This window comes from Diabrotica virgifera, chromosome 1 (genome assembly GCF_917563875.1).
Source record: "Diabrotica virgifera virgifera chromosome 1, PGI_DIABVI_V3a".
In the NCBI taxonomy this organism is placed as follows: domain Eukaryota; kingdom Metazoa; phylum Arthropoda; class Insecta; order Coleoptera; family Chrysomelidae; genus Diabrotica; species Diabrotica virgifera.
Window position 1 is genome coordinate 267,858,544 of NC_065443.1, and position 20,640 is coordinate 267,879,183.

The window sequence follows — 20,640 nt, forward strand, 5'->3', positions numbered from 1 at the left end:
ACACATTTATGACATTTATTCTAACATGACATTTTAGTTAAATCTGACAGTTGTCACATTTTATTTTCAATTTGGAATAAAAACAAATCAAATGTGTTTCTTGCATTTATAAAATGCTATTTTCTTTGATTTGTATAGTCTTATAAATTACACAGATTATATTTGTAATATTATTATCTAATTAAAAAAAAATATTTTTTTTATTATGGCGCCATCTATCGACAACTAGAATAACTAGAATAAATGTTGCAAATGTCTGTAATCACGGACGTGCCTTTTTTCTGTCACATACAATTTAATGCGTTAGAAAGAAATAAAACTGTGACGCACTGAAAGCTGATCATGAGAAAAAGAATAGTAATAAATTTTTGTGAATCGTCAAATCAACATATTTCACCTCTGCTACCCCTGTTAACTACCACAAACGGAAATTGTTGTAAGGAAAAAAGTTGGGCATCTTGTCAAAATGAAGGTACATACTCACGAAAAATTAGATTGTTAATAATAAATGGTGAAAATGAGCCTGGGATCTCGGACTAGCATTGTGGTCAATAAAAAAAAATATTTTCTTTTTTCAGGACAAACAAATTCACACATCAACGAGCTTTTTATTCAGGACGAGCCAGCAGGTGAGAATGTGAGGATGCATGTCGTATTTTTTAAATATTGTTGTTTTTTGGGTAGAAAGTACTCTGGCTCGTCCTGTCACTTGTCGTGTATGTATTTAACAGGTGTAAAGTGTGAGAGCATGGACGTAGAAAATGAAGTGCACGTTTTTGAAAGTAGCAATATTTGTACCCTCTCACATGTGTGGCAAAATTAGTTAGTATACGTATATACAATAAGGCAAAAATTAGAGAAACTTAAACCCACAATAATAGGAACAACAATGTAAATATATATGTTTCCTATCTACATCTAATTACTTTTTAACTGTGTTATTCTCCAAATAAGATGTGTACAAAGAAGTAATCATTCTCGAAACCTGGCGATGCGATGTAGCGAGTATGATGATAACGTCTATAATGATAATTGAAACCGCATGTACCGATACCGGTACAAGTGGTTTCAATTATCGGGGATATGTCACGGCAGGGCTAAAAAAATATATATTCAAAATACAGTAGAAAATTTGTCCAAAATGAAGAGACCTGGTGACTTTCTGGACATCTAAAATTTCGATAATATAGTAATAATTTTTATTGGTCTCATTTTTATTCTTTTAGCCATCACTACGATCATTTCAGCTTTTTCGGATATACATACTGTCGTTAACAGTTTATCCTGTATTTGTTCTCTATTCGGACCATATTGTCTCTTTGATTGCCCATAGTTCTAGTCTTTCTCTCTAGTGTACTTGTCAACAGAATTGAAGATTCTTGAAGTAGGTAAAAAGAATTGAAAATTAACTACTATTTTTGCTGCGCTTACACATTCGGTCCCCGAATTTTTTAAAGTTTTTACCTCAAAAACAGAAAAGAGGACTCAGGTGTCGGCAACCCCTCATTTCTTTCATCATACTGCAGCCATCACTTTAACGGATTATAACTTTACTCTTTCACTGTGTATGTCATATAAGTTGGAACATGAAATTTAGATTTTCTTTTATTATCTGTTCAATTTTCAGCTATTAATGTTAATAAATAATGGAAATATGATTTTAAGAAAAAAATTGCAATCTTGGTTATTATTGGTCATAGAAAATTTTATTTTTTTTTATTACAAATTGTGTTTTGTCACCGCCTTTTCAGTGAGCCTAGTTACAAGCGCGGGGCATAAAAATATCAAAGTATGTAATTATAAATGTTTATGAGCTAAAGAAAAAGAAAGCCCTTTGAAAAATGAATCAAATCTAGTTAATGCAAGACAGTGTTGTAAGACACTGTTCCGACCTTTTAGATATTAGCCCTTTCAGAGAAGTGAACGTAGATACTGGTCACTATTTGGTTAAGGCACAATTTAACACATTACGGGCCACGCTTTAATCGGGAAACTACTCTCAGGGGCCACTGATATCCACGGCCATGAAAGTTAGTCATAAGTGTATATCAAAAATGAGCGACGTGGCCCCTGGCAAAACATCTGTGTCTCTCATATATGAGCGACGTGGCACGCAATGTGTAAAGAAAGAATAACCAATCAGAAAAAGGAGAGAGAAAATAAATATTCACAAACTAAAAGATCCAGGCATAATGAATATAGAAAAACAAGATAAAATAAGGACAGAAAACATAGAAGGTATTAACCAGCTATGGATAAGCATATGGGATATTTTATTGCAAAAATCAGTTAAAATATTGGTTAAAAGCAGGGCAGAAAAAAGAAGTAAGTGGTTTGAAACTGAGTGCGAGATGACACAACAAACGTGGCAGGTATATCAAAAAACATTGTAAAAGTAAAACATTGAACTCTGTGTTCTGGATGGAAAGGTGCATCAATAGTCATAAAAGAAATATACAGCGAAAGGAAACAAATCAAAGAAGATTAATCAACAGAATGTAGCAGACTCTGGTTACCAATACTAAAAGAAGTAAGCAACAAGAATATAACAACATTACTGGATTAATCGAGACACATTAATCAGAGACACATTACCTACTATTAACTACATACCTAAACACAAAATCAGAATTTGATAGCCGTCCAAGGATACATCACCATCAGAAGGCAGAAAAAGTAAAGGTAGAAGGTGGATTGATGATGTAGACAACCTTAAGATTCTGAGGATCGGAAGATGGAGGGAAGTTCTAGGCATCGACAGGAGTGGTGACTTTACTGCAAGCAAGTCAAGTTCAAAAAGAATTGTCAATTGTCATATATCTGAAATACTCTCGCGATCACAAAAATCGGGTTACTCAATGAATTATACACGTTTGAGGTCTCGACTTTCCTAAACCAGTTGTCCGATTTGAGTGCTTTTTTTAGTATGTAGCCTTATTATTTAAGAATATCAACGTAACAATATTGTTGCTAGACAGGTAAATGTCATTTTATACCGGGTGTAACAATCCTACTGTGTTTTTTCCTTAAAGTTCGGAACACTATGAAATATTATAGCATAGATAAAATATTGAAATTAAAACTCAATTGTTAGGCTTTCTTAAGGCCATCGGTACATAATTCGCAAATATTTTACGGGTATCCCTACTTTTTCTGCCTTTACACGGCAAATTAAGTGTAGTAAAATTTACACTGGTATGGATATGTAAACATTACTAGAATGTCATTCTACTTGAAAATGTCATTATTAATTTAAAGAGATGGCTTTTGAATGTTCTTGGATAACTGTTATTTTTATACAGTCGAACCCGCTTATTGGAATAGCCTTCGTGCCAAGCAAAAGTATTCCTATAGACGGGATATTCTAATAACTGATCATTTATACCTGGTAGAAACGTTTCGGGACCTCAAATTTCTATTCGACTGTAATTGCAAATTATTAATTCAGTTAATAAATGTGATAATTTTTTCACTAACGATGTATTCAGTGATTGTAATAATTTATATGTACAACAAAAACTAATACTCAATCGAGAAAAGAGGAAAAGTGTTTAAGTGATTTTTTAATAATATATTGTTATGTACTATGGAACACTTACAATTTTGAACATCTTTAACAACAAAATACTTGGATCACAGAATATATTATCCTGATGTATTCTCTGCTTGGATCTTGCACAAATAATAAACAATAAATAACTTATTATTAATTTCACGTCTTAAATCGATTATTTATCAAATACACTATATTATATCAATATTATTTAATCAACAACCCAAAATATTCCCGATGCCATGTCAAATATTTAAAATTGTCACTGTCTGACTGACAGTATACTGACAATATTCTATTCGACTGAGTGCGTTGCATAACAAAGATAGATTTGGAAATACACACACCGGCAAAATTAGCCGAACACCTTAAAAATGGGACATGTTTGATGTCACGAATTTCCTAAACCAGTGGTCCGATTTGAGTGATTCCTTTAGTATGTTATAGCCTTATTATTTAAGAATATCGTTGTAATAATATTGTTGCTAGACAGCTAAATATCATTTTATACCGGGTGTAACAATAAGACTGTGTTTTTTTCTTAAAGTTTGGAACACCCTGTGGAATATTCTAGCATATATAAAATATTGAAATTCAAACTCAATTATAGCCGTAGGCTTTCTTAACATTTTCATTTTTGATTCATTTGCTTATTTTGGAAAATTAAAAAGTTATGGGCTTTAACAACTAGCCATGTTTTTCATCGATAAATTCTCATAGTAGGGGAGGAAACTATGCTAAATTTGCAGCTACTCTTGCGTTATGGGGACCTATTGGATTGTGAATTGTATGTGCTAAAACCAGAAAAAGGTTAAGTTTTCTATATATTGGGGGACTTTTCATTTTTTAATTAATTTTTCATTTGAAACAATCGTTTTTTTCGGATTATAGCGCCATTCATCCATAATTTACAAAAATGTTGCGAATAAAAGTTGCTTATTTTTACGTCAAGAATCCAAATCTTCAATAAAAATTGGGGGCTCCTATTTAAGATTTTAAAGTAACCCGCCAACCCCACCTCCGTGGGGGGACGTGTTCGGTGCCATTCGATAGATTTTTGAAAAATATTGAATACGTGTATTTCGCAGTTTTACGACCTGATGTTCATTTCGCGAAATACCGCATTTAAAATTTTTAATTTACCCTTACCCCTCTCCGTGGGGTGACGTGTTTAGTATTATTCGATAGATTTTTGAAAAATATTGAACACGTATTTTATAGTTTTTCAAAGTGACGTTTATTTCGTGAAATATTCGCTTTTTTTTGTGAAATTTTGTAACTCACCCATTTTTTTACGCCCCGCTCAAATCGTCAGATTTTTTAAATATACACTGTTTTGCATGTACTTAACTTACCTAATCTTAATCTGACGATTTCGAGTTTTTCTAAGAATAGATTTTTCTCGGTCCCCCTTAATGAATTCCCCGGTGTTAAGAACCAATATATGGTACCTATAGGTACATTTACAGGGTACAAGGTTTCTCCCCATGTGATAATCAGACGCGCTCGAGTAACTGAAAAAATTCCCGCCTGGGCTCCCCTACCATCATTATCTGCTTAGTTTAATAAACAAGCCTATAATAATTCAATAGATGTATTAAATAAATAAATTAATAAGCGATGTCACAATGACGAACTCCCGTGGATTTCATCTGAACTAGCTGAACATCAGATCAAAAAACTGCAACATACACGTATTCAATATTTTTGAAAAATCTATCGAATGACACCAAACACGTGCCCCCACGGAAGTGGGGTGGGGGATTTAATTTAAAATCTTAAATAGGAGCCCCAATTTTTATTGCAGATTTGGATTCTTTACGTAAAAATAAACAACTTTTATTCGACACATTTTTTAGAATTATGGATGGATCGCTCTATAATCGGAAAAGAACGATTGTTTCAAATGAAAAATAAATTAAAAAATGAAAAGTCCCTCAATATATGAAAAACTTAACTTAACCTTTTTCTGGTTTTAGCACATACTATTCACAATCCAATAGATCCCCATAACGCTCGAGTAACTGCAAATTTAGCATACTTTCCTCCCCTACTATGAGGATTTATCGATGAAAAACATGGCTAGTTGTTAAAGCCCATAACTTTTTTATTTTCCAACATAAGCAAATGAATCAAGAAAGAAAATTTTAAGAAAGCCTAAGGTTATAACCTAGTTTTAATTTTAATATTTTATATATGCTAGAATAGTCCACAGGGTGTTCCAAACTTTAAGAAAAAATCACAGTATTATTGTTACACCCGGTATAAAATGATATTTAGTTGTCTAGCAATAATGTTATTACAAAGATATTCTTAAATAATAAGGCTATAACATACTAAAAGAACCACTCAAATCGGACCACTGGTTTAGGAAATTCGTGACATCAAACATGTCCCATTTTTAAGGTGTTCGGCTAATTTTGCCGATGTGTGTATTACCACGGACATTGTGTTTATTTTTTTCGAATCCTGAAAAAACCAATAAATATTTTTGAAAAATTTAAACGCAGAATGAAAGACTATATTATTATCGAGGGCCGAAAGTCCCTTAGAATAAATAAAAGTTTCTTTTGAATGAGATATTTTAAATTCAAATTCACACTACATTTTTTAGTTTTTCAAACCTGTAACTTATTAAAATAAACATTGTTGGGACCGTGCAAGTTCGGAAAAGCGACACCTATTTCTACGCTTTGCACTTTTATTCGCACTTTTGATTATATTGGCCAATCATATGGTCCTGGTTACTGGATAATTGTCAAGGTTATAGTCAAAAAAAAAAAATAATAAATAATAAGAAAAAATAAGATTTAGGTTCTGTTATCTAAACGTAAACAATTGTATGTAGTAAATAAAATTAGTTATTAAAATGCAGTACTGCAAGCAAAATACAATTAATTAAATTTACCTTTATATAATAATTGCGTATCATATAAATACTGTGGAGCAATATATAATTTTTCTTCTTAAATGACAATAAGTATGAAATGTACGTCAATTTGACAATTTCAATTGACAATATGAATTATTTGAGAAAGTTGCAATGTTTCTCCGCTATTCGCGCACGATCGTTTCGCGTATCCCTTCCAAGTACTTGCACACCGCGAATAGAAGTTATCAGTGACTTTCGGCCCTCGCCAATAACGTAATCTTTCATTCTGCGTTTAAATTTTTCAAAAATACTTATTAGTTTTCTCAGGATTCGAAAAAAATAAATCCCCATTTGAATAGCATTGCAGCCGAAAATACGTATCCATCCTCTTAGCATTTTCTTTTTTGGTTCATTTACTTATGTTGGATAATAAAAAAGCTAGGTACTTTAACAACTGGCCATGTTCTTCATCAATACAGGGTGTTTCTAAATTAGTGCGACAAACTTTAAGGGGCAATTCTGCATGAAAATATAATGACCGTTTGTTTTATAAAGATATGCCCGCAAATGCTTAATTTCCGAGATACGGGATGTTGAATTTTTTCTTACAAACTGACGATTTATTTGTAGCTGTAAAACTGGTTGAGATATGCAAATGAAATTTGGTACGTTTTAAGAGGCAGTTATTGCTCATTTTTGGACATACATACAAATAAGGATTTTATATTCACCATTGACGTGCATACTGTTATAAACATTTTAGATACATCCCGTATGCACGCCAATGGTGAATATAAAACTCTTATATTCATCTTAGATTCATCTTATATTCTTATACCTACAGCCGAGAGGGTAGAAGGTTTACAGATTATATGGACATCTTGCTAATATGTCTGTGTAGATTTTGGCATTGGATCCGACCCTCACTTGTAACACCGTTGCCGTATCCTCTATTTTTTCATACTATCACGTTACATTTTTTTGTGATAATATACACGAGCGAGGCACCCTCAGAAAGCGCTTAGTTTTCGAGATACTGACCACGGAGGGGTGAATGGCTAATTTTAATCATACTTTATATTTTCGAGGGTGCTGAAAACGAAAATGAGGTTTATTTTGAATTTTATGTGGGGGAACATTGTCAAAATCGCAATTTTAACCTAAAAATAAAAAAAAAATGAAATCACGTTTTTTGCGTTTACCTAGCTACAACCCTGTTCCGTTTTAATATTTTTTTCTGAAATTTTTACAGTATATAGCTCTAACATTTCTGAAGACAAAGGTACCTGCTTCAAGTTTTTATTCTTATCATGATAAAGGTTATGAATTTTTCAAAGAAAAAGGTGCGGATTTGTGCATTGCAAAGTTTAATCGCAAAAGTTGTGTGACGAAGTTTAAAATTTAGCTTCTTAGTCACGTTTATTTGAAAGTAGAGAGTACAAAGAAGTTTTTTGGTAAGTTTTAGATCAAAATGTTTTATAGAAAAGAAATAGTGCAACTTTTAATGTCGACATTAGAAATCCCCAATATAACGCTTATTTTTTGAGGGACAGACAATCTAGGTCAAATTTCTCACCTTTAGTACTATCTTTGGATTATAAGCTTTCATTTGACACCTCATTTGTCATTCTACCTAGTATAATGACGAATAAGTAAACGTTCTTATTCTATTATTCTTGTAGGTACATTTAACATTGATTGAAATTATGAAAGAAATGGCATGGCAACACTGTGACGCACAAACATAAGATTCAGCTGTGCGTTACATAGGGTGCACTAATATCTAAGATGTCCGATTATATATACATTGGCGTGCATACGGGATGTATCTAAAATGTTTATACCCGTATGCACGCCAATGATGAATATAAAATTCTTATTTGTATGTCAAAAATGCGCAATAACTACCTCTTCAAACCTACCAAATTTCATTTGCATATCTCAACCGGTTTTAGAGCAACAAATAAATCGTCAGTTTGTAGCAAACGGTCATTATTTTTTCATGCAGAATTACCCTTTAAAGTTTGTCCCACTTATTTAGAAACACCGTGTATTGATGAAGAACATGGCTAGTTGTTAAAGTACCTAACTTTTTTATTATCCAACATAAGCAAATGAACCAAAAAAGAAAATGTTAAGAAAGCCTAAGGCTACAATTGAGTTTTAATTTAAATATTTTATCTATGCTATAATATTCCACAGAGTGTTCCGAGCTTTAAGGAAAAAACACAGTATGATTGTTACACCCGGTATAAAATGACATTTATCTGTCTAGCAACAATATTGTTACGTTGATATTCTTAAATAATAAGGCTATAACATACTAAAAAAATTACTCAAATCGGACATGTTTAGGAAATTCGAGACCCCAAACGTGTATAATTCATCCAGTGACCCGATTTTTGTGATCGCGAGTGTATAAACCCCAAATATTAGATGTTATAATATTAGATGTAATGTTTATCATATTATTTTTAAAGAATACTTATAGCGGTATTATCGGTAAAAGTGGCGATGAAATCTTAAAATGAGAACTTGTGCACTACAGTCCCTGTGTCATCTATGAGAGTTTTAGGGCCGGTTGTTCGAACGCTAATCAACAATGATCATTATCAAATATTTAATTACTGTCACCAAAAGTGTCAATGTCAACTTTGTTTCGGTTGCTGAAAACATAATTAATTACAATTATGAGATTTATTATTAATTATGTTAATAATTATTGTTATATTAATTGATTATAGACTCCACAGACTTTTTAACAACCCAAACAAAGTTGACATTGACAGTAATTAATTATTTGATAATGATCATTGTTGATTAGCGTTTGAACAACCGGCCCTAAATGTACTCATTTTGGTTGTTGTGTGATTTGATTTTTGTAAAATTTTGGAATTTGTTTACTTGTCATCAAGGAATTATTTATGAGTGCTAATAATTTATAATACTACAGTAGACTCGCGATTATCCGAGTCTCGGTTATCCGAGCCCCTCGGTTAACCGAGGCAAAAGTCATAACAGGTGAGTTACAATTTTCAACCTTGACGTAACATCGCCGCCTCAAAATCAAAAAGAGGAATAAAGCTTATGCAAAATCAAAAACTTTTTTAAACAGTAATATTGATAAGGTAAATGTTTTTATCTTTTATAGACAGTACTGTATTCATTTTGTCATTAAAATATCCACAGTTATGATTGTTTACTTGTTTTTCTATCAATATAACCAATCTCAGTGTTAACCGAGTTTTTCCGTATCCGAGGTAGTCACTGTCCCAGTTACCTCGGATAATCGCGAGTCTACTGTATTAGCAAATATCTTTAGGTTTTATGATAAGTAAATATCCTCTGATATAATAGCAGGTCATGCAACTGTTTGGCAAATATGTTTCTATTTCAAATGCTACCACTAAGATGAAATGACTAACATGATGTTTTGCTTCAGGTATTCAGATGAGTTCATCGTTAGAGAAGATTTAATGGGTTTGGCAATCGGAGCGCACGGTGCTAACATTCAACAAGCTCGAAAAGTAGATGGAATTACCAATATTGAATTAGAGGAGAATTCTTGCACGTTTAAAATTTATGGTGAGACTGATGAGGCTGTGAAAAAGGCGCGATCCATGTTAGAATATAGCGAAGAATCTCTCCAAGTTCCCAGGGCGTTGGTCGGCAAAGTTATAGGCAAGAATGGCAGGATCATCCAAGAAATTGTCGACAAAAGCGGGGTGGTAAATATAGTATTGAATTTTTTTATTAAAATTTAGAATAGTGAGGATCTCTTTTCACTTAACGAATCTGAATTAGTCAAAATCAATGCAAGTTGAGGTGAATCTGTCCTCACCTCAGTTATGGATCCTTACCAAACATCAAACTCTAAATATTAACTTGCAGTATTAATGGATTGTTTCCAATAGGGAACTTGCATAAAATTTTAAATTTTAAAAACATGTTATAAATCACAACAGAACAAAATTTAAAACATGTATCAAAGATAAAAAAGTTGTTTTTGTGTTCCATTTGGCCCCTAAAGACGATTCTAAATTCAAATTCTGCACCAACAAAGTAAACAAAATTGTATATAATTATAAAATTAGACATTATAAAAAATACGTTTCATCATTTGAACTATTTTAAATTCATAGAAAACTTGTACTCTTACAAAATGGCACTAGACAACACTTATAGTGTTTTCTTTTATTTTCCATAGTAAACCTAGATCTAGACGTAGGTAAAACCTAAATCCTTTCCTTCAAAAACTGTATCAAACTCCAATCTCAACAAACTGGTATACAGTCACAGTATAAAGAAGGACAGTAGAACCACTCTCCGAAAAATTGGAAATAAAATCTTTAGTCGCGCTTGGCGACCGCGCAATGTTCCCAGTCGCTTTTGTCCCACTCTCGCATTGCTAGTCGCATAGAAACGTACGGGTTTTAACAGGGAAAACCCACATCCACCACTAGTGAATTACCAATTGCGTACTGCCGGTATTACTTCTTGAAATCAAAGTGCCGACATGGAAGAGGTTTTACTGTCCCTCTTTATACTGTGATACAGTGATGAGCGTACTGATAACCGGCAAAATAACGCAAAAGATGGAAAACATATTAAGTTGCGAGATAAAAAGAGATGAACCTAGTGGAGGTGTTCAATTTAGCGATAGTAACTTATAGATTGACATTATATTGATTGTTTCCCACCTTTAGACACATCGGACGAGTTTGAGAAATGCCACTGTCACAGTGACAGTTTTAGTTGACATACTCCTCTGATACGTCTAAAGGTGGGAAACAATCAATATAATGTCAATTTATATGTTACTATCTAGCAATTTAATATTTTTTCCATCTTTTGCGCTATTTTGCGGGTTATTAGCGCGCTCATCACTGTATATTATTACAATGACATACGGTAAACGTCATTAAAATATAAATATTTTCCCTTATTCCGCGACGATTAGCTAGCCAAATACCCGAGTAAGTGGAGGCCAATAAGCTAAAGAATAAGAAGAAGAATATACCTAAATATAACCATAAAGTTCAACTTTGTGACGTCACGTGTCGTTTGAACTATTTTAATTCACAGAAGATTTTAAATTTGTACTTCTAAGTTATTATGAGTTTTTGAAAGGTGAAATTTTGGAAATCTTATTTTTAAACAAAACTGAACATTATTATGTAATAAAACAAATGTGCAAGTTCCCTATTAGTTCTCGGCATAACAAGATTACTAATTAATATGCTGTTGATTTATATACTATGTCAAAAGTGCCAGTGTATAGGTAATGTTTATATTATTTCACCTTCTGATACCAAAAGCTCGAATTTAAAAAAATGTTTCTATTAGCAACAGTTCATTGTTTTAGGATTTACATAATCAAAAGTGCCAAATTTGTGATACACTGCACAACTAAAACATCTTTTCCCATGTTAATATCTTTGAAAAAACACATTTGCGTTAAAATCTACCAATAATATAAGAGCAGTCTCTCTTTCAAAGGCGTTAGTGGTCTCATTGTCTCTACATTTATTTAACGCATTTGAAATGTGGACCTATAGAAGAATTATGAGGGTTTCCTGGGTAGATAGAGTTATGAGTTATGAACAAAGAAGTACTGAGAAGAATAGGTAAAGAGGGGGAAGTTGAACTTACAATTAAAGAAAGAAAGCTACAGTATCTCGGACATGTTGTGATGCTCGGCCAGAAGTATGGCATCCTGCGGCTCATAATGCAAGGAAAGATAGTTGGCAGAAGAAGCATCGGAAGAAGACTAATTTCATGGCTGAAGAACCTGAGAGAACGGTTTGGATGTAGCTCAAAACAACTATTTAGAGCTACTGCCTCAAAAATTAAAATAGCTATGATGATTGCCAGCCTCCGTAGCGGAGATGGCACCTGAAGAAGAAGTCTCTATACCGCTATTGCAGCTTTAGGATTATAGCAGGGTAGTGTGCTATCTCTTGGTCCTATGGTATACAAGAAATGTAACAGGGCCAGTGCTGCGCTTCAATCGCCTATTATTATCCCTGGTTTTACCCAAGGTACTAATTTTATGCAGGTTTAGTAGACCTATATAAAAAAAGACGACAAACCTGTAGGAAAGAAATATGGTATCAGAATCAGCTTCACCTTTATTTGGATTGATTTTATTTGTCAGTTTGAAGGGATCTTAACCTAATTTTTAAAATTGAAGCAAAAATAGCTAAGATTATTTATCAATTTATTGTTATCAGTACAAATCTTTATGAAGCCGTTAGTGGCTGTATATTGAACATAGCTATTTTCATTTCACAACTTAATATTAGTACAACATTTTTCGGCTCTATTTGTGAAATTAATTTCCATTACACCTTCATTATACGAGCTTCTTCGAGCCATATATGGGTCATACTCATTTACCTATGAGTTGAGAACCATATGTGAGTCGCATATGCGTGGTTTTATTGTTTCGTAATATTAAAAAGGATTTGTATATTACTAATTTTTTGAAGAGAACTGTCAACACAAAAAATACTGCATTTTAGCTGTTTGAAGCATTTGTTCTGTTATGCACAATAATTCAGTACACAGAAACTAATACAAGAACAATCTAAACATAAAAAAGAGCACGTCATCTGTGGAATAAAAGAAAATAAAATAAAAATTAAAAAAGTTAAATTTATTTGAAACATGGCTGTAACCCTTTTTGGGCTTGTTATTTTTTCGGAAAGAAATGAAAAGAGGAATAAAATTGATAAAAGTCTATTTGCACAAAAAAAGTAACTATCGAAAAAAATATGTATAACTGAAATCATTGCCACTAAAATTTAAAATCTGAGAAAGTTACGTTACACAAAAAAAAACTATTTCAAATTATAATCTGCACATATTGATTAAAAATATTCATTATTATTAAGAAAAATAAGTTCAGCTTGATTCACGAATGAAAATGAATTTCAGCTCATTCTGTGCACTTCAAGACATCTTGTTACACATCTAGGCAAAGTTGAAACTCATACTTTTAGATGTTTACAGGTTCTCGATTCTACACACCAAAATAAAGAAAAAGGCTGGATGCACTGAATGCATAAACAATGGATGATGGAACATGTTACTTGACTATGGAATTAAATCTGCACTCTACTGGCAGAAAAACTTTTTTTGCTTTTGATGGCTTTGGACTTCCAAAGCAAACTGAGTGATAGACTGATTGTTCGCCAAAGAATATACAAATTAAATATGTTGGGCTATTTTGACCTCTTATGCTGTTGTCCGGTCTAGTTGCTTTCTTGGTTTTGGCTGATTTTATTGCATGCACAACTTCGGATTCTAAAATTTCAAGTCCTTCTTGATTTACGTTGCACTGTATGTTTTAGTGCTGTCGCCAGGGGGGTTCAACAACCTCCTTTATTTAGATGGACTTTTGACCCATAGAATTTTTTGGGTAACAGTTGATCCGGATGTCGATAAGATTGTTATAAACAAAAAACTTGCAAAATGACAAAAAAGCAATTTTTCGCAAAATAAAATATGTTTGTATATTTTGGGTCATTCTAAACAAAAAAAATGTCCCTACAAGTTTTTTCTTGGATGCATAGTTTTCGAGATAAATGCGGTTGAACTTTAAAAAGATGAAAAGTTGCAATTTTTGAACCTGAATAACTTTTGATTAAAAAATAAAATAGCAATTCTGCTTGCAGCATTTGAAGGTTCAAGTCAAATTATACCGGTTTTGATTATTTGCATTGCGAAGAATTAATTTTTTATTGTTAAACAAAGCTATAAACAAATAGTGTTTGAGCGTTTTCACGCGTGCCCGCTATGCATGCTACGAAGAAATTGTCTATTTGCAGGCGCTTTTTTATTGGAGAAAATACCAACGTCAAATATCAAAAGAAATTTGTTCTGTGACTGGTTTGTTTTTATTAATATTTTTGAGGTTATATTAGAAATACGTTTTTCTTATAGTATCACAAAAGCGCCTTCAACTAGGCAATTTCTTCGTAGCATGCATATCGGGCACATGTGAAAACGCTCAAACACTATTTGTTTATAACTTTGTTTAACAATAAAAAAAATTCATTTTTAGCAATGCAAATCTGCGAAAGCTGAATTGTTATTTTATTTTTTATTCAAAAGTTATTTCGGTTCAAAAAAAGGCAATTTTTCGATTTTTTTAAAGTTCAACCGCATTTATCTCGAAAACTATGCATACTACGAAAAAACTTGTAGGAACATTTTTTTTTGCTTAGAATGACCCAAAATATACAAAAAATTGCTTTTTTGTAATTATGTAAGTTTTTTGTTTATAACAATCTTATCGACATCCGGATCAACTGTTACCCAAAAAATTCCTATTCTACGGGTCAAAATACGTAAAAAACATGGGTAAGTCCATCTAACTAAAGGAGGCTGTTGTAACCCCCCTGGCGGACAGCATTATTTGGACTGCCATCTTGGAACAATTCAGTTATATGGTCACTCCAGGTTTCAAGTAGTTTACATTCATCAATAATTACTTTTCCTGCATTATGTACTAGAGTATTAGTAGTGTTTTTCTTATTATACAGGCCAGCCACTTTACAAACTTTATTATGCATATTGAACATGTCATGTTTCTTTTCTAATTCTTCCTTTCTGAACATCTATCTGCTATACATCCATCTTTTTTTAGCCACTCGTATTTTTTGTCAGCACAAATAAGTACAGTTAATTATTATATAATAATGTTTTAGGTACGGGTTAAAATTGAAGGTGACAATGAGCCACAACCGACCATTCCACGTGAAGAAGGGCAGGTACCTTTTGTTTTCGTAGGAACTGTAGAGAGTATATCTAATGCAAAAGTACTTCTGCAGTATCATTTAGCACACCTAAAGGTAAGTTTGGCAATCCATTTCCTCCTTGAAATTACATTTTCTTGAAACATACAGTTTTTTTGATTTAACAATAAATGGATATTAGGATGATCTCTATATTCTATAAGGAAGATTAATACCACCGAAGAATATGAATGATAGTCGATAGTCCAGGAACGTACTAAAATAAACATTGTAGAAGTTTTCAGGGACTTTGGGCCCATCAGTAATATAGTACAGGAACCGAAGGTTTTCACCTAGCAATTTTTACAGAATGGATCGATTTGCTTGAAAATTTGAGAATAAGTAGTGGATACTCCAAGGATCAAAATCTATATGATGCCGAAAGGCGCTGTTACCATGGGGGTGGTTGCCACCCCATCTCGGGGGTGGAAATTTTTTATTATATTTTGACCACAAAAGTTGATAAAAACATTTATTCTAAGTAGAAAATGTTATATACATTTTTTTGATAAAATTAACAGTTTTTGAGTTATTCGCCATCGAAAGTGTTAGTTTTATATGGAAAAAATGAATGTTTTTCGATAACTTTCATTTACGATTCACTCAAGTTTTGCCGTAAAAAAAATTTTTTCAAAATAAGTTCTTGTGAATTAAATAACCTACAATTTCATGTTTAAAAATGTTTTCGTATTTCTGTTGCTAACTTTCTATTCTGAAGAAAATAGCATTTTTTACCAAACTACAAAAATTCGTTATTCGCTTTTAACTCCAGTTTTTTAAAAACTAATTATTCTAAGCCAGTCAAACTTCTAGAATCTATTAATAATACCTAAATAAAGAAGAATGAATAAGGCCAATGACTAAAAACACCGCTAACTTACATTATTATGCTTCCAATTGGATTTCTCATTTTTTTAAATGTATTGATTTTTTAACCGTAACTTTTTTATTTTTTATCTTAGAAAGTTTGGTAAAAAATAATTTTTTAGGTTTTTACAAGATCTATAAGCCTATTACTATTAAATCTTTTTAAAATCCTCAGTCGCAAAAAGAGGTGACTTTGAAAGGGTTGGTAAAGGTGGTTTTTGCATGTTATTACAAGTTTTAATTGTGAATAGCTCACTCAATTTTTGCCATAGAAAAAATTTTGGCAAACCAGGTTCTTGGGAACTAAATAGGCCACAGTTTCATATTTAAACATTTTTTCGTATCGCTAATCTTTCTATTCTGAAGAAAATGCCATTTTTTTCCAAACTACAATAATTCGTTGTTTGCTTTTAACTCCATTTTTTTTAATAATCTTTCTAAGCCGGTCAAACTTCTAGAATCTATTAATAATACATAAATAAAGGAGGCCAAATAAGGTCAATGACTAATTTTAATTAGGGCGGTGATTAGGAGGTTGCTTCCGATTACTTTTTCGCTGAAAAAAATAGGGACTGGCATTCTTTTCATGATAATTCACTTAATTTTTTAGCTAGACTATTTTTTTTATTTCTGGAGATAGATATTTTTAAATACTGTAAATTAGTTTAAACAATTTATCCTCGAAAAATGCATAGCTTTCCCGTCTTTTGACTTTGAATCTACAATATTTAGCATTTGATGAAGAAGAGCTAACATATAATAAAGTATAGCTCGATTACTATTGGTATTAAAGAAAACTAGAAAAAACGGTTTTGTTTATTTTTTTAAAAGGTACATTCTTATTAGGTAAAGTTGTTTTCATAGAACGAAAACTTTTGGAGTTATTAGCAGAAAACTTATTAAAAACCTTGATTTTTGAAGATATTCTTCTTTAGCGACGAATCGATAGAGGGTGAAATTGTACATTACCGCGCGCCTGCGCACACTGACAGTATGTAGTTCATTGCTAATCTTTCAAGATAGGTATCTATGTACCTGTAACCGTGCAAATAAGTCATTAAAAGAATATATTAGTGTTTTTAGTAAATGTATTATTTATTATAATTCTTGTGTTTTTGGATTTGTGTTTCTCTGTAGTAAAATAATAAAATGTGTAGGCATAACATTTTTACACTTTGTCGCCGTGTTGTGTAATTATATCCGAAACTTACGTCTCAATTCAAGTGGCTCGATGGCGTAGTTGGCAGAGCGGTGGGCCAGAGAATGGAAGCACGCGGAAGGTCGCGGGTTCTAATCCCGGACGATTCATATTTTTTTTATTTTTCGTTATTTTAATAAACATTTTTTGAAAGTGGTAGATAAGAAAGTTAGTTTAATTTTTAAATAAAATACAAATAACCTTTTAAGTATATTTACTTCGTTTAAATTACCTATATAATAGAAGAATATCTTCTTACGTGCGTACAAAGTACACACACATTCTTTTTTCAATATAAAACTCACACTTTCGATAGCGAATAATTCGAAAACTATTAATTTTATCAAGAAAATGTATAGAACGTTTTTTGCTTAGAATGAATGTTTTTACCAACTTTTCCTGTCAAAATATAATAAAAAATTTCCACCCCCAAAATTTGGTGGCAACCACCCCCATGGTAAAAATACCCACTACTTATTCTCAAATTTTCAAGCAAATCGATCTATTCTGTCAAAATTGTGAGGCTTTATCCTATTTTAAGCTTCATTACTTGGACTATGAGTGGAAGTTAGCAGAATGCAGGGAAAGGGATGAAAGATACAAAACATATTAATGACGATGAATATTGGATGGTGGATGTGGAGGAAGTAGAATAAACTGCTGGTAATTGAAAGGAAGTTTCTCAGAATGATATTTGGCCCTCAGAGAGATGAATTGACAGGAGTGGAACACAGTGTTAAGGCAGTGTTTTTTGAGAGACGAGACTGTAGATCAGCAGACCGTCAAAAAAAAGATGGAAGCTGATATATCTAGGATTGGGCTACAACAACTGGAAATGGAAGCGCAAGATCGTAGAAGATGCAGGGCTATAGTGGATACAGCGAAGACTACAGCGAGTTGTAAAGCCAGTCAAGAAGAAGGAGGAGGTATAATGATGATTCATTACTGAAAATGTTAATAATCTCAGAGGGTAAAATAAGTAAATCTATGGTTTCGTTTTGATTTAAATCTGTCTCCCTCCATCCTCCGATAGTACTATTTCTAGGTCTACCTGTTGTCAAGGAGGATCTGAGGAAGACAAATTATTTACACAACCGTAGTTTCTCGACATAAATTAAAACTATTTATATCGCAGTATGGTTAGAATGCCCTCTAACGGGGAATAAGTGAAATGATTTTCGACTCTATTCAAGTTCTTTGTTTAACCCAGGTATGACAACATATGAACTTGAATCGAGTCGAAATTCATTTCACTTAGTCCCCGTTAGAGGGCGTTCTAACCATACTGCGATATAGTTTTAATTTATATCGAGAAACTAGGGTCGTGTTGGTGTAAATTTGTCTTCCTCAGGGCCTCCTTGACAACAGGTAGACCTGGAAATAGTATAATCGGAGGATGGAGGGAGACAGATTTAAATCAAAACGAAACCGTAGATTTTCTTATTTTACTAATGCCATACTCTGTATTAGAGTACACAGACTCGTTTCATACAGGTTCTCTGAACTGTAAATTGGAATATTTTCCTAACGGTGCCTTTTGGTATTGTCATACCTGGGTTAAATAGAGAACTTGAATCGAGTCGAAATTCATTTCAATCTCAGAGGGATTGTAAAGGAAACAAATGAAGTAGTTAACAATGCATAAGCTCTACTGAGTTCCTCCTAGATTAATGTTTTTTTTTCTAATGTTGGATGGATAAAATGTTTGTTTTTTTTTTTGTAGGAAGTAGAGCAGCTTAGACAAGAAAAATTAGAAATCGATCAGCAACTGCGCAGCATCACCGGTTCAAGCTTAGGTTCAATGCAAAGCCTCTCTATGAGTCGCCGAAACGATCGAGGCTACAATTCAGACATGGACGGCAACAGTAGATCTGGCAGAGGCGGTTCGATGAGAGGGCGAGGCGGCCGCGGAAGGGGTGGCAGAGGAGGAGGCGGCGATAGATACAATTCTGGTAGTAATTCAATTTCAGATTATGTTAACAATGTGGATAAGCGCAAACATATCGGCAATACCAGAGGACGGGGCGGTACCGGTGGCGGCAGCCATACCGCCAACGGTCGACCGCCCCGAGGAGGCGGCATGAACCGCGACAGATCGCACAGAGTTGATGGCGAGAGCGTGGGGAACGACAGGGAACGAAAGTGATTTTCATTGAATGTCACATGGCCTATTCGGTCGACTTCCATTAAATCTGTTTTTTGTATCGGATTCTGACTCGGCTTTACGCATCACGTTGCTTTTGTACAGTTGTAATTTTCGTTTTGTTAGTTGTTCGGAGCAGTTTTTGTATATAGGATTTGAAAATTGATATCATTTGAATGGAAACACCTGTAAATAATTTACAATATATTCAATATACATTGAATTTCTCGAACTTCCTATACCCATTGTGATATTTTAAATGTTTTCTAAAGCATATTGAAGGTATTGATGTAACAAAAAGTAAAAAAGATATTTAACTCAATTAATATACCTGTTTTACTGTACTTCTCTTAGGTCCGGTTTCACCAACAACAAATAAATCAATGAATAGTTATTCGTCGAATAAAATTTATTAGACGTTTATATTTATATTTTGTTTCAATATAATTTTGATAATTTAAAGTTAAACTGGCAAATTTACTTTCTTATAAATACACTTGGGTGCAAAATTAACTGGACACCTTAAAAATGGGCATTTTTGATGTCTCAAATTTCCTAAACCTGTTGTCCGATTTAAGTGATGTTTTAATATGTTATAGCCTTATTCGTTAACAATATCGCTGTAATAATATTGTTACTAAACAGGTAAATTTTCATTGTATACCGGGTGTACCAATGCCACTGTGTTTTTTTCTCAGACTTCGCATCACCCTGTGGAATATTCTAGCATTCATAAAATACTGAAATTAAAACCCAACTATAGATTCATGTTTTCTCAACATTCTGTTTTTTGATTAATTCGCTTATGTTGGACCATAAAAAAGTTAAGTACTTTAACAATTACCCATGTTTTTCATGAATACATGGTGTTTTTAAACAAGTGTGACAAACTTCAAGGGGTAATTCTACATGAAAAGTAGTGACACTTTGCTTTATAAACCTGTGTTCGCAAATGCTTCGTTTCTGAGATAGAGGGTGTTGAAATTTTTCTTACAAACTGACGGTTTATTTATTGCTTTAAAACCGCTTGAGATATGCAAATGAAATTTGGTGGGTTTTAAGACGTAGTTATTGTACATTTTTTGACATACAAGTAAGAATTTAATATTCACCATTGGCGCGCATACGGGTAATATGAGCGGTTATATTACCCGTATGCTGCGCGCCAATGGTGAATATTAAATGCTTAATTGTGTGTCAAAAAAT

The 20,640-nt window shown here is 32.8% G+C and overlaps 1 protein-coding gene across 7 annotated transcripts in view; it reads left to right on the forward strand.

The window, feature by feature from the left end:
- The window catches only part of LOC126884364 (fragile X messenger ribonucleoprotein 1 homolog), a 106,927-nt gene that overhangs the window by 39,903 nt on the left and 46,384 nt on the right, over positions 1-20,640 (forward strand). For 6 of the 7 annotated variants that reach the window (XM_050650299.1, XM_050650303.1, XM_050650302.1 and 3 more), the window contains exons 6-8: positions 9,868-10,162; positions 15,140-15,283; positions 19,015-19,243. In XM_050650299.1, the coding sequence (XP_050506256.1) occupies positions 9,868-10,162; positions 15,140-15,283; positions 19,015-19,243 (668 nt within the window). The remainder of the gene's footprint in view (positions 1-9,867; positions 10,163-15,139; positions 15,284-19,014; positions 19,244-20,640) is intronic. The other variant, XM_050650300.1, reaches the window with a different exon arrangement.